The sequence below is a fragment of the Pelophylax lessonae genome (genome assembly GCF_965119305.1).
Source record: "Pelophylax lessonae genome assembly, chromosome: 4".
NCBI lineage: Eukaryota > Metazoa > Chordata > Amphibia > Anura > Ranidae > Pelophylax > Pelophylax lessonae.
In genome coordinates, this window is record NC_138771.1 from 250,741,575 (window position 1) to 250,757,299 (window position 15,725).

Sequence of the window (15,725 nt, forward strand, 5' to 3'; positions counted from 1 at the left end):
GTCCCCAGAAAAGTAATTGAGGGGGGAATCTTCTGATGCTGTCACTAGTTCTGGGGACCTGGGGGTCTCCAAGGGATTCACTTCCTGTTTGGCTACAGGACAGGAAGTGAAGGGGAATCTCCAAAATGGGACACTGATGGCGAAGAAAAATCTGACAAGTTATCCTCCCTTGCTCTTTTCAAAATGAAAAGTAAAAGTTTTGCCTACTTTAAATGATTGCACACACTAACCTAGAGTTGACCACCTATTACTAGTACTTTTTGTTACAGCCTTATGCCAAAATGGATTATATTCATTATTTTCCTAAGAATTTCACAAACCGTACCCCATAATTACAACATGAAAGAAGTTTGAAATCTTTACAAATTTATTAAAAATGAAAAAATCACATGCACATAATTATTCACAGCCTTTGCCATGACACTCAAAATTGAGCTCAGGTGCATTCTGTTTCAACGGATTATCCATTAGATGTTTCTACAACTTGATTGGAGTCCACTTGTGTTAAATGTAATTGATTGGATACGATTTGGAAAGGCACACACCTGTCTATATAAGGTCCCACAGTTAACAGTGCATGTCAGAGCACAAACCAAGCCATGAAGTCCAATGAATTGTCTGTAGACCTTCGAGACAGGATTGTATCGAGGCACAGATTTGAGGAATGGTACAGAAAAAAGTTCTGCGGCATTGAAGGTCCCAATGAGCACAGTGGCCTCCATCATATGTACATTGAAGAAGTTTGGAACCACCAGGACTCTTCCTAGAGCGGGCCGTAATCGGCCAAACTGAGTGATCGGGGGAAAAGGCCTTAGTCAGGGAGGTGCCTAAGAACCCGATGGTCACTCTGAGAGCTCCAACGTTTCTCTGTGGAGAGAGAACCTTACAGAAGAAAAACCATCTCTGTAGCGCTCCACCAATCAGGCCTGTATGGTAGAGTGGGCAGATGGAAGCCACTTCTCAGTAAAAGGCACATGACAGCCCATCTGGAGCTTGCCAAAAAGCAACTGAATGACTCTCAGACCATGAGAAACAAACAAAATTCTCTGGTCTGATAAAACAAAGATTGAACTCTTTGGCCTGAATGGCAAGTGTCATATCTAGAGGAAACCAGGCACCGCTCATCACCTGGCTAATACCAAAGGTGGGGGACTTGAGTCACATGACTTGACTTAAGTCAGACTTAAGTCACCAGTTTAAGGACTTGAGACTTGCTTGACTAAAATTAATAAAAGACTTGACTTGCCTTTGACTTGGTATTCATGACTTGAGACTTGACTTTGACTTGAGAAATATGACACAAAATTACTTTACTTTTTTAAGTTATTAAATATTTGCATTTTCTCAAGATGTGTTAAAGCAAAATGAATGTGCCTGTTATGTTTCTGACACCACAGTCACTTAAAACACCTCAGTGTGTTCTGATTTCTAGGACACTGGCTGTTTAACCACTTTAAGACCGGATGATTTTCCTGATTTATGACCAGGCCACTTTTTTCAACTTGGCACTTTAACTGACAATTGCGCGGTCATGCAGTGCTGTACCCAAACTAAATTTATGTCTTTTTTTTCCCCACAAACAGAGCTTTCTTTTGGTGGTATTTGATCACCTCTGCGCTTTTTATTTTTTCCGATATTAATAAAAAAAGAGCGAAAATTTTGCGAAAAATTGACATTTTCTACTTTGACAGTTAAAAAATATCCAATATATTCAATTTTTGTCATATATTTAGGCCAAAATGTATTTAGCTACATGTCTTTGACAAAAAAAATCTCAATGAGCGTATTTTTAACCACTTTAAGACCAGAAGATTTTACCCCCTTCCTGACCACGCCATATTTTGCGATTCGGCACTGCGTTACTTTAACGGACAATTTTGCGGTTATGCGACGCTGTACCCAAATTAAATTAATGTCCTTTTTTTCCCCACAAATAGAGCTTTTTTGGTGGTATTTGATTACCTGTGCGATTTTTAATTTATGAAAAAAAGAGCGACAATTTTGAAAAAAATATATATTTTTCACATTCTGATATATAACATTCCCCCCCCAAAATTTACAAATCAAAATGTTTTAACATTTTAGGCCAATTTGTTTTCTGCTACATATTTTTGGTAAAAAAAAATTGCAATAAGCGTATTTTGATTGGTTTGCGCAAAAGTTACTAACTACGGGAAAGATTTGTCATTTTTATTGTTTTTTTTTTTTACTAGTAATGGCGGCGATCTTCGTTTTTTTTTTTTTTTGCAGGACTGTGACATTGCGGCGGACAGATCGGACCTCTAACTGACATTTTTGACACTTTTGGGGGGACCAGTGACATTACTACAGTAATCAGTGCTAAAAATATGCACTGTTAGTGTTATAATGACACTGGCAGGGAAGGGGTTAACACTGTTGGTGATCAAGGGGTTAAATGTGTGCCTCTTGCTTACTGACGTGTGTGGGAGGAGGGGGTTGTCGAATGACGAACAAATGGGCTTCTTAGCGGGAACTTGGAGTTCCTGCATTAACATGGACTCTGACTTCTGAGTCCAATAAATCACCTGCTGGCCAGGGGGTTCAAACCCACAGTCATCTTAATTGCAAGCCTGCCACCTATGCCACCGTTAAGTCTGCTTAAACTAAACACTCTCCCTAACATTTATGTCATCCACTGTGTGTAGGGCGAGATAGAAGTTAGTTAGGCAGGTAGTGTGTTCAGCCTAAACGTGCTTGACAGTGGCATAGTTGGCAGAATACCAGGCTTGCAATTGCGCCATACCAGGCCACTTGCCCTCAACATGGGGGGGTGCTTTTGGGGCAGGGAAGGCCCCCTCCCACCCAAAGCACCTTGCCCCCATGTTGATGGGGACAGCAATCTCTTCCCGACACCGTGGGCTGTGGTTGTGGGGGGGAGGCTTATCGGAATCTGGAAGCCCCCTTTAACAAGGGGGCCCCCAGATCCCACCCCCCCCATGTGAATGGATATCGGGTAAAAGTGTACAAAAAAAAGACAAAACCCAGTTTTGGAAAAGTCCTTTATTATAAAATAAAAAAATAGTGTCCCCCGATGATCAGTTGCCCCAAAAAATAGAAAAAAAAAAGAAGCTCCTGCTTCTACGGATGCTTCCCATGGTATGAGCTGTTTTGAGTTTGACAGCTCTTTTATAGGGATCTGACTTCACAAGCCGCCCCATAATGCACTGCTCAGGTACAGTGAATAAATTACTGATGTCATGTAATTTATTCACTGCACCTGAACAGTGCATTGTGATGCGGTTCGTGACGTCAGATCCCTATAAAAGAGCTGTCAAAACTCAAAACAGCTCATAGCGCGGGAAAAGTCTGGAGAAGCAGGAGTTTCCTTTTTTTCCTATTTATCGGGCGGGCGGCTGAGTAACTAATCATCGGGGGGGACACTATATTATTATTTTTTAATAAAGGGCTTTTCCAAAACTGGCTTTTGTCTTTATTATTTTTGTACACTTTTTTTGGTGAATGGGTAAGGATACGATGTACCCGATATCCATTCACATAGGGAGGGGGGCCAGGATCTGGGAGATTCCGATAACCCTCCCCCCGCAGACCCCCACAACCACAGCCCATGGTTGTCGGAGATAGACCCTTGTCCCCATCAACATGGGGGCAAGGTGCTTTGGGGTGGGGGGGCAGGACCCACCCCCCCATGTTGAGGGCATGTGCCCTGGTATGGTTCAGGAGGGGGGGTGCTCACTGGCCCCCCACCCCTATCCTAGCCAGACAGGCTGTGTGCTCTGATAAGGGTCTGGTATGGATTTTAGGGGGAACCCCACGGTGGGTTTTTTTTTTTTTCAATTTTGTTCAATGTTTTTTTTTTTTTTTTTTATCTGTATTGCCAGGAGCCGACAATACATTACAGCCGTGAGCAAGTTTAAATTACATTTTTTCCTTTAGAAATGTCAGTATTGCTGCAGCAGGCTACAAACATTGCACAAATGCGCCACTTTACAGGTACATTAAGGGGGCCCCCCAGGCACAGTATTTAAAGGAATTTTTCATTTTTAGTGTGTCACTTTAAGCATTATTAAAATCACTGTTCCTGTAAAAACTATTGTTTTGAAAAAAAAATGTTTGCATTGATTTATGTCCCCCAGGGCAGTACCCGGGTCCTCATACACTTTTTTGGGCCAATAACTTGCATTTAAGCCTTTAAAATTAGGACTTTTGATTTTTCTTGTTCGTGTCCCATAGACTTTAATGGAGTTCGCATGTTCGCTAGAACATTTTCCCTATTCAAGATGTTCTGGTGCGAACCGACTTGGGGAATGTTCGGCTCATCACTAATCACATGCCATCCTATTTTTCTTTTTCAACAATTGCAAACTAAAGTTATTACAGAAGTCAGTGTGCATTGATGAATTCCTTATTTTATTATTTCTAGTATGAACAGATGTGTGTCTAACCTCACAATCATACCCTAAATTCCTGAAGTTTGTCATTTTTTTTTCTTAAGAGAGGGTTGGTGATCCATTAGGCATTATACTCCTGTAATTTCCACATTTGGCCAGAATAGTTAAAGGTTATGTAAATGATAAATGTATTGCCCAGTCAGGCTGATTTAGATTCAAAGATGTGTTTTTAATTGTGAAAGAATGGCATGCCAGGAATGCCGAGATCTGATGTTGTACATGCTCTCTGGTTAGTAAACAGAAGACTTACATGCCGCCTTCCTCCTCAAAGCCTTGGGCTCCTAGCTTTCTGCAAAAAATGTAGACAAATTAAACTGTGTCACAAATTGTCTGCCTCAGCCCCTTTTTTTCCTGTGTAAATTATTGAAACATGTGTTAGGGAAAATGTCATCAAGCTGAAAGTCTAGATATACATTCAAGCGCTGGAGCCTGCAGTAATCAACATATTAGCCATTATGTCAACATATCTTGGGCAGGATGTGTTTCTGTTATTATGAACACGAGTTCATGTGGCATTACACTGTATACAATGCATGCTTCAAAATGACACTTCTAAGAGAACAGTCCAAAATGTATACAGTACAAGTAGATTCCAACAGAATGACTCTAACAGAGCTTGCAGATAGGAATGGTAATTTGGGATGAAATATTTTATTCTTTCTACATAGGTGTTTAGAAAAATGATAGGGAAAAGGTCATAACCAACCAGACTCCTTATTGCGTATATGCTTTATGTGCATGAAAGCATTTCAAAATCTCTAGATTCCTGAATCATTATACTAGTCTTATAATAGCAAGAAAAGAACTGTGTATGTTACAGCAGCAGGCACTTAGATTCTTTCATTCTGTTAGAAGTATTAAATGTAAAGTTTTATCAGATTTTCTAATGTGTCAACCAGCAGTCATTTACAATTGTAAAAACAGAAAACAAGTATGGTTACTATGAATTCATGTAACCTCATTGCGTAAATAGGTTTAAAGCAGGGGTGTCAAACTCTCTATTTCATTGCGGGCCGTACCCGAAATTATGGCTTTCCTCAAAGGGCTGGTTGTATTTGTAAGACTAAAAAAAAAAAAGCCCTGGATGAATTTATTTACTCAGAGAATGGGTGCAGGAACACATCCATGCCCCCAATGAACCGCATCGAAAGGTGGATATGGCCAGATTGCACAGTGAGGTATCTTAAAGGGGCAATAAATACCACGAGTGCGTTATGTATGGAGTTTGGGAATGTGCCCTATGTACAGAGCGCAGACTTATGAGGTGCACTATGTACAGAATGCAGTGTTTAGGGGTGTGCTATGCACAGTGCAGGGTTCAGCTCACAGGCTATCCACATTTCACTTCTACCCCTCCTCAGCTTTGACCCCCCCTCCAAAAAAAAAAAAAGGTTTCCTTGCATCTCACCTACCCAGCTCAGCTCTAATACTTCCCGGCAGTGTAGGTGGCTCCACCTCTCTCTCACTCGCAGTGAGATCATTGGTCAGCATGTACCCGGGCACAGTGCAGCTTACCACGTGATGCCCCTTGTCCCTGTTGTGAGCAAGCAGGGACCTGTGAGAGCTGCTGAGGGGAAAGCTGCCCTTGTAAACAAAGAAGGCTGTTTTGTTTACACGTGACAGTGGTGCGCAAGGAGCAGAGGGCAAGAGTCGGTGGTGGCAGAACGCAGTTCTACCACATTCCGGCTGAAAAAAGCCCTGGGTGCGAGGGCCATATAAAATGGTCTGGTGGGCGGGATTCAGCCCGTGAGTGCTTTAAAGAAAATGCTAACATATCCTTGAGTTACTATATGTTACTGAACAGTGACAGCAGACTACATTAGAGGGATTGACAAAATCTACTTTATATTACAGCACACCCCTAGAATATATAGCTTTATGGACACTGTAGTTGGAATGTCACTCAGAAAAGACAATGGGATGTTTTTTACCTCCTTGGATTGCTAGGTATACAGTGGGGAAAATAATGTTTTGATGCCCTGCAAATTTTGTAAGCTTGCCCATTTACAAAGAAATGAAGGGTTTATAATTGATATCATGGGTGTATTTTTTAAATTATTGACAGAATATCAATCAAAAATCCAGAAAAAACACATGATACAAATGTTATAAATTGAGTTGCAGTTTAGTGAGTAAAAGAAGTATTTGATCCCCTACCAACTACCAATAATTCTTGCTCCCACAGACTGGCTACAGTATATGCTCATGCTGTACACAGATTAGTCCTGTCAATTTAAGAAGGTGCTCCTAACCACAACTTATGTGTATAAAAGACACCTAAGCACAGAATCTTTCTTCCATTCAAACCCACTATCATGGGCAAGACCAAAGAGCTGTCAAATGACATCAGGGACAAGATTGTAGACCTGCACAAGGTTAGAAAGGGCTACAAGACTTTAATTTAAGAAGCTCGGTGAGAAGGAGACAACTGTTGGAGCGATTATTTACAAATGGAAGAAATACAAAATGACCATCAATCCCCTTGGTCTGGAGCTCCATGCAAAATTTGGCCACATGGGGTAAGGATGATCATGAGAAAAGTAAGGGATCAGCCCAGAACTACACAGGAGGAGCTTGTAAATGATCTCAAGGCAGTTGAAACCACAGTCCCCAAACAAGCCATTGGTAACACAATACGCCGCCATGGATTGAAATCCTGCAGCACCCGCAAGGTCCCCCTCCTCAAGAAGGCACATGTACAGACACGTCTGAAGTTTGCCAATGAACATCTAAATGATTCAGAGAAGGATTCAGAGAAAGTGTTGTGGTCAGATGAGACAAAAATTTAGCTCTTTGGCAATAACTCGACTTGCCGTGTTTGGAGGAAGAAAAATGCTGACTTTGACCCTAAGAACTTCATCCCTACAGTTAAACACTGAGGTTTAAACATGCTTTGGGGCTGTTTCTCTGCTAAAGGTACAGCCCGACATTGCCGCATTGAGGGGCCATTGGGCGGAGCCATGTATTATAAAATCTTGAATGGCAACCTTCTTACCTCAGCCAGAACACTGAAGATGGGCCGTGGATAAGTCTTCCAGAATGACAATGACCCAAAACATACCAAGGAAACAAAGGAATTGCTTAAGAAGAAGCGCATTAAGGTCATGAAATGGCCTAGCTAGACGTTAATCCTATAGAAAATTTTTGGAGGGAGCTGAAACTGAGTTACTAAGCGACAGCCAAGAAACCTTAAAGTGGTTGTAAAGTCTTGTTTTTTTTTTTTCTGATATGTGTGCAAACCTGGTAGCCAACTACAAGAAACATCTGTGCTTGCCAATAAGTGTTTCTCCACAGTACTAAGTCATGTTTTGCTTGGGGCTCAAATGCTTATTTTACTCACTGAACTGAAAATCAATTTATAACAATTGTATTATGTGTTTTTTTTCTGGATTTTTGGATGATATTCGGTCTCTATCTATCATTTAAAACTCAACTATAATAAAAAAAATTATAGACCATTCGTTTCTTTGTAAGTGGGCAAACTTACAAAATCTGCAGGGGATCAAATGATTGTTTTCTCCACTGTATACGAACAATAAGATTAAAAAGGAAGTGAATGATTTGTGATGTTCAACAAGTTTGAATACTAACATTAAAGCTGAACTCCAGAATAAGCAAATGTTGTCTAAATCAGTGTTTCTCAACTCCGGCCCTCAGGGCACACTAACAGGCCAGATTTTAAGTATTACTTTGGGGAGATGCAGACTAGAACACTTCAATCACTGAGCAGCAAATTATATCACTTGTGATGTATTTCATTTTTTTGCAAACCTGTCCTGTTAGTGTGCCCTGAGGACCGGAGTTGAGAAACACTGGTCTAAATACAAGAGGTGTGTGTATTCTTACTGGAATCACGAGTAGTAATTCAGTGTGAAACTTTGCCTCTGTGCCAGAGTTTCTTGTCTGGTCAGTGCTGCTCTCTCAAATAGTGCAGGATGACTGGTCTTCTCTCCACCCTCCTGTTGGTTTCTGCAGGCTGCCTACAGTGGGTGGAGCTTTCTTGGCTCCTCCCAACAGCTCTGCACTTAAGGCTATGCTACATCACAGTGATGATGTCATTTCTAATTTTACAAGACATTAACTTGATTTGCAAAGGCATTTGCTGCACCCAAAGTGGATTATTATTCTTTGTAATTGTTGAGGATAAAATTGAAATTAAAGTTTTGAGTGCCTGGAGTTCAGTTTTATGAAATTAGGGTGAGTCCTTCATGGGCTGATGCCAGATGTAGCATGTGGACTGTCCATTATCTATCTATCCACAGGAAAATTGGAATTGAATGCTACATGGTCATTTGTGGTGGTCATGAGAGGTCATGTGAACAACACATCATTGACTGGCTGTCATTTGGATTACATTAACCACTTCCGGACCACCTGCCACATACATACTGCGTCAAGGCGGCCCGGCTGCGCAGAATCACATACATGTACGTGATTTTGCACAGGAGATGTCAGGGACATGGGTGCGCCACTTCTGCTGTGATTGGACACAGTGGGAGCCAATCAGCGGGTCTGATGGCCGTGATGGCCGTCGGGACCCGCCGATCATTCGGCAGAATGATAGAATGGCGGTCTGCCTATATAAACAAGGCACACCGCTGTTCTGTCACAGAGGAAGAGAGAGATCTTGTGTTGCAGTATTGGTGTCACTGGTCCCCAAAAAGTGCCACTTAGTGTCAGATTTGTCCACTGCAATGTCGCAGTCCCGCTAAAAATCTCTGATCATGGTCATTACTAGTAAAAACAATAAAAAAAATAAAAGTCCATAAATCTGTTCCATAGTTTGTAGATGCTATAACTTTTGCACAACACAAACCAATCAATATACACTTATTAGGATTTTTTTTTTTTTACCAAAAATATGTAGCAGAATACATATTGGCCTAAATTGATGAAAAAATTGATTTTTTACATTTGTTTTCTTGGGTATGTTTTATAGCAGAAAGTAAATAATATTTTTTTTTTTTCTTCAAACTTGTGGTTTTTTATTGTTTATAGCGCAAAAAACAAAAACTGCAGAAGTGATCAAGTACCACTAAAAGAAAGCTCTATTTGTGGGGAAAAAAGGATATCAAGTTTAATTGGCTACAGCGTCGCACAACCGCGCAATTTAATTTAAAGCAACAGTGCCGTTTCACAAAAAAAAAATGGCCTTGTCATTAAGGACATAAAACCTTTCGGAGCTGAAGTGGTTAAACAGATGCCGTTTTTCCTTATTCTGTTTATAGTGAAATGGTATTTGCGTTGGTATACAGTTCTGTCTATGTGGTCCACTTTATTGCATTGTATTTTTACAGTATATAATGCATATTTTCAGCTTGCTATCCCACACATTGTAGACCCTCACCCTCCTATGCTTTGATTTTGTACAAATCAGTAGACTTAGACTTGCATATGTCAGTGACATGACATGTAGAAAAAAATGCTTCTTTTAAATGTAGCTAAGTCTAATGCGCTGCATTAAATTGTGGTCGAGAAATGGATATGATTCAGCAAGGCACTCAACATCAAATATATTTAGTGCTCATTTTATTATGGTTATGGGATGAACGGTTTCATATTTTCTTCTGTATATGCTGATATCAACATACTTGGGGTTTTGGCTGTAGAAAATGGCTCTTCAGCTCTTCTTTAAACCCACATAAATTTAATCACAAAGCCTAATACAGTGCCATTGAAATCTTTTTGCAATATGCCGTTATAAATAATCACATTCTATTTTCAAAAATGTAAACAATATGCTGAGTGTTTTGCAATTTTTATTGCTCACAATTTATTTATTTTTTTGTCTTATCTAGGAATCTGTAAGGAACGTGCCAAACAGATATAAGAGGTAAGACTAAACTTTAACCCTTTTGATGTCAGAGCCATTTTTGCAATTTATTTCACACGTTAAAGTGCAAATATTTTTTGAAGATTAGTTAAAACTCCCAAAAGCATTATACATTTTCTGAAAACAAAGACCCGGAAGAATAAAATGGCAGCAGTTGGAATTTTTTATGTTTCACGATATTAGCACAACTGTTTATTAAGCTAATATTTTCAGTGAAAAATACAGTAAAGTTCGTTTTAGTGCACACAAGCCCATATATTAGCACCTTTTTTTGTTAAATTATAAAACATGAAGTTACATTGAGTAAATAGACTACAGAATGTCAAGCCTTAAATTGCACACACCCGTAAAAACAGCAACAAACTATAGTACCCAAAATTGTCCATAGTGGATGATTAAAAGGTCTTTACAGATCATCTGTTTAGAGTCAAAGGGGAACTAAATTCTCTAATTAAAAACTGTAAACAGGCAGGCTCTGTATTGCAGAAGAGGCATGCAATGTCTCTTCACCAATAAAATAAACCAACCTACCTACCTACCTACCTACCTGCCTGCTTGCTGTCTTCTTTAGAATGTACACTGAGCTACATGGAAAGCTTAGTTTACATTCTGGCACAGATCCTGTGTGCCAGGATGACCAAACTCCTGCGCATAACCATAATCCCACGCTAACCAATCAGGAAGACCACAGCCCAGCATCTAGAAACAGCCGGTTTTAAGGTCCTGGAGAGGGGCCTCGGACCATTGAAGGAGGAGGTATGTTTTTTTTTTTTTTTAGACCTTAGTTCACTTTATCTGTGAATGCTGGCTTTAGAATTTTTGCATTCACTCTGACGTGTGTGTAAATACCTAATATAGAGTAACACAATCGTTATTTTCAAATGTAGGTGCATCTGACATGTGCATTTATGTTTAATTATACGCATATGGCATAGAAAAAAATGTTTGTTCTTTTATTGCTTTTATTTAAGTTTTTATTTGTTAACCTTTTTTTTTTTCTTTACTTTACTTTATTACTATCACATAGGACACTGACAAACCCCTATGTAAAAGCACTATGGAAGTCTTGAACGAGACATTAGGGGTCTTATTAAACCCCTAATTTCTCCGCTACAATTAGCTGAAGCTAACCGCCACAAATGCTCTTGGGGATTACCACAATATCTGAGTCTGTCTAACTAGCGATATACACACGTCCAAGGTGCTTTATGTCCCCCCATATTTGCAAATCTGCCTCTTGTTCTAGGACACCCTTTTTCAACTTTCAGGTTTCTTCAGGCGTCCTTGGCAACATGCCTAAAAATTACCCAAAATGATAGGTATACAAGCCTAGCAGGTAGATTTAGACCTACTTTTCTTTTTTTTTTTTTTTTTTACACAAAGCCACGGGTTTTCATTGTGCACCATTAAATCCTACTAGTCGTCTGCATGCTAAAAAAAACAATGGTGTCATTGGTTGATCATGAAGACATCAGGTGCCTGCACCGCATCCTTGTTTGCCCCTGCCCTTCTTCATCAACACTGAGGTCACATTAGCTGAGTGAGGGAGAGAAACTGAGGAAGAAGAGAAACATTGGAATACTAGTCAGTACTAGTGTGCATCCTATGTGTGTGGATGTTGTCGTAATATGTAAAACTATGAGGTATGTTCTTTACATTTGAGAGTGGGGTGCCTTGAAATTGTACATAATTTGAAAGGGTGACTTGACTGAAAACAGGGTTGAAAAACACTGGTTTAAGATACTTGGGGGTGCTTTCTCAGTGATGATGCCGTTGATTCCAACTTTATCTACGTCCCACTCTATTTCATTTGGCGTCCATGAAACTGCTGAAACTTTTTGATGGGCAAAATATATGTAAAACCTTTGTATAACCAGTCATTGTTTTTATTACTTTTGTGTTGCAACGTACAAGGCTTGTAGGTACCACCTCCTTATCCCCACTGGGGCAAATAACCTTTCCAGACAGCAAACTTTCTGTACTAGTTCACTTTCTGTAATAAAATTTCAGGAACTGGTTGTAGTTGGGCAAGGACTGAGTCCTGAAGAATATTTGTTTTAGGCCATAGAAAAGTTTTGCTGAAGCACAATTTTGATTGTGCTGTCAATACAGAGGTTGTGAAAGTGACCTTATACATTTTTGTATGTGATCAGTTCTGTCAAATCTATTGTAAAGGAAAGGTGTGAATAGTTCAGTAAGCTGGAACAGAACAAATTGTATTTGATTGTATTACTTAATTCTGAGCCTGTCGTGGATAGCCCAGCAGCAGTGTACCCTATGAAATGAAGCATGTAATAGCACAGATTGAAATTTTTCCATTACTGTCTATGTATTGTATTGTGAGAGAACTTCTTGCTACTGTGAAATTAGGTTGAAAGGTAAGCCTTTTAATTCATGAAGAGTTTTCACTTTTGTTTTTTTTTTCTTGTCTTTTGTTGAGAGCTGAAAAATATAGATTTTCTGACCTGCTACAGAATGGTATAACAGAAACCATGATTCATGTCTTTACAGTCCTTTGCTTTTATAATTACATAATGTTAAGTACTTCTGATTGGTAAATGCACATGTTATTATTTCATAGAATGGTTGAAGTTTTAATTGCTAAGCTTTAAATATTCTAAATGTCATTAATTTGGGCTAGACATTGACAATTTCAGTACATATACAGCGGGTAAAATAAGTATTGAACACGTCACCATTTTTCATGGTAAATATAGTTCTAAAGGTGCTATGGGCATGAAATGTTCACCACATGTCGGTAACAACCCAAACAAAAAGGTTCAGAAATGCAGTTATGTATAATAAAATGGAATGACACAGGGAAAAGGATTAAACACATGAAAAAAGGGAGGTGCAAAAGACTATGGAAAGCCAATACATCAGCTGAAATCTATCAATAAATTAGAAAGCAATCCTGCCCCTTTTCTGTGCAAAGGAATATCAGCTGGATCAGTCTCAACTGATGACCTATAAGAAGGTGTCACACAAGAAACGTATGATGGGTAAAAGCAAAGAGCTCTCTTAAGACCTTCGCAACCTTATGATCGCAAAACCTATTGATGGCATTGGTTACAGAGGGATTTCTAAACTTCTGAATGTTCCAGTAAGCACTGTTGAGGCCATAATCTGGAAGTGGAAAGAACATCAATTCACCATAAACCGGCCATGACCAGGTGCTCCTCGCATGATTTCTGAAGAAGAGAATTATCAGAAGTGAGAAGTGAGGACCACCTTCAGAAAAACCTGGAATTAGCAGGTACAATTGTTTCAAAGAAAACAATAAGTAATACACTCAACCGCCATGGCCTGTATGCAGGCTCACCATACAAGCCTTCATCGCTGAAGAAAAAGCATGTTGAAGCTCATTAAGGTTTGCTGCATAACATTTAGACAAGCCTTTGAGATACTGCGAGAATATAGTCTGTTCAGATGAGACCAAAACGTAACTCTTTGGATGCCATAATACACACCATGTTTGGAGGTCAAATGGCACATCACATCACTCCAAAAACACCATACCAATAATGAAATTTGGAGGTTGGAACATGTGTGGGGCTGTTTTTCAACATACGGTAGTGGCAAACTTCATGCCGTTGAAGGAAGAATGAATGGAAAAATGTGCCAAGACTTTCTTGATAAAAAATCTGCTGCCATCTACTAGGAAAATGAAGATGAACGAGGGTGGACATTTCAGCAAGACAATGATCCCAAACACAAAGCCAAGGAAACTCTCCAATGGTTTCAAAGACAAAGAATAAAACTGTTAGAATGGCCCAGCCAATCAACTGACTTGAATACAATAGAAAATCTATGGAAAGAACTAAAGATCAGAGTTCACAGAAGAGGCCCACGGAACCTTCAAGATTTGAGGACTGTTTTTTTGGAAGAATGGGCCAAAATCACACCTGAGCAATGCATGGGACTAGTTTCTCCATACAGGAGTTGTCTTGAAGCTGTCATTACCAAAAAAAGATTTTGTACAAAGTATTAAATACATTTCAGTTAGCGTATTCAATACTTTTTCACTGTGTGATTCCATTTTATTACACATAACTTAATTTCTGAACTTATTTGTTTTGGTTTTTGTATGTATGGATTGCATGGGTTGTTACCAACATGTGGTGAAAAATTCATGTCAATAGCACCTTTAGAAATATATTTACCTAGAAGAGTGGTGATGTGTTCAATACTTATTTTACCCGCTGTTCATGCATACAATTTAATCTACAACTTACGTTCTTCAAAAACTGCTCAAGCATTTTAAAGGCATCACCAGTTCTATGCAGAATGTTGAGTGAATTCAAAAGATTTTGCTATGAACCAAATTCCAACCTTAAAATGACCAAAATCCTCCTTTTTTTTTTTTTTTTTGGATGGCTTGAGAAATGTTCTAAACCCTTTGTTTTTATTGCTCTTGGTGTCACCACTGGGGAAATTAAACTTTAACAGTTGTCCCCAGAACTGGAAGGGTAAATTATCCAACAGGGACACTTATTCTGGTTATCACCCAAAAAGGGAATTGAACCCTTTCGAAAGAGATACAATTTCAGTTGTATCTCCACGGCAAAAAATGAATAGCACTGATGGGAATTATAACCATTTTCTGCTTTATCCAAGGCAAAAAAATGTGGCTTTAGATATACTTTACAAACTTAGAGCCAGTTTGTGTTTTCTTCTCACTCATAGCATGTCACAGTTGATTAGATTTGAAACAGAAAACAAAAGCTTTTCTCTCATAATTCAATCAAAGCTTTCAATGGAATATCTAAAAGGTTTTGCTGCCCGTCAGTGTAATGTAGTGGAGGGGGAGCGACAGTTCGACCGTAAGTGGGGGACCGGGTACCTGTCAAAATCAGGCACCTGTCCACCCCCCCAACAAAAAAAAGTGGCAAATGTAAGGGAGGAGGAGGAAGAGTGTACCTTCCCCCTTTTCTGAAGTTCTGCTTTAAGTGATTTAGCATTTAGCACAGTGTATTAATGGGGTAGCCTGGATAGTTGACATAAGGAGAGAAATTAATTTCTCAAAATATTTCTGCCATTATACCAATGTAGGAAATGTATACAGATTTCAAGCGTCTAGTTCAGCCTTTTTTAACCAGGGTGCCTTGAGGTTTTTTTAGGGGTGCCTTGGCAGAATGCCTAAAACTTGGCCAAAATTTGTATACAAGCCAGCGTGTGGATCAAGCCTGCCTTTTAATTTTCACATAGCCACAGGTTTTTTTATTGTCCACCATTACAACCTTATAGCCGTCGACATCCTAACAACCAATAATGTCATTGGTTAATAAGAAGTATGTTGAGCGCCTTCACATCAGCCTTGTTTACCTCTCCCCTGCCCCTCCCTGTCAGCACTGGGGTCACATTAGCTGAGTGAGAGAGAGAAACTAATGGCACTTTTCCACTGCAAGTACCGACTCGGCTCCACTCGGCACTGCTTGGCTCGGCTCAGCTTGCTTTTCCAC

The 15,725-nt window shown here is 39.5% G+C and overlaps 1 protein-coding gene across 1 annotated transcript in view; it reads left to right on the forward strand.

Annotated features, from left to right (window-relative positions):
* PAWR (pro-apoptotic WT1 regulator) overlaps positions 1 to 15,725 on the forward strand; it is a 162,199-nt gene that overhangs the window by 119,851 nt on the left and 26,623 nt on the right. The window contains exon 4 of the mRNA XM_082254984.1: positions 10,229 to 10,263. Within this exon, the coding sequence (XP_082111110.1) occupies positions 10,229 to 10,263 (35 nt within the window). The remainder of the gene's footprint in view (positions 1 to 10,228; positions 10,264 to 15,725) is intronic.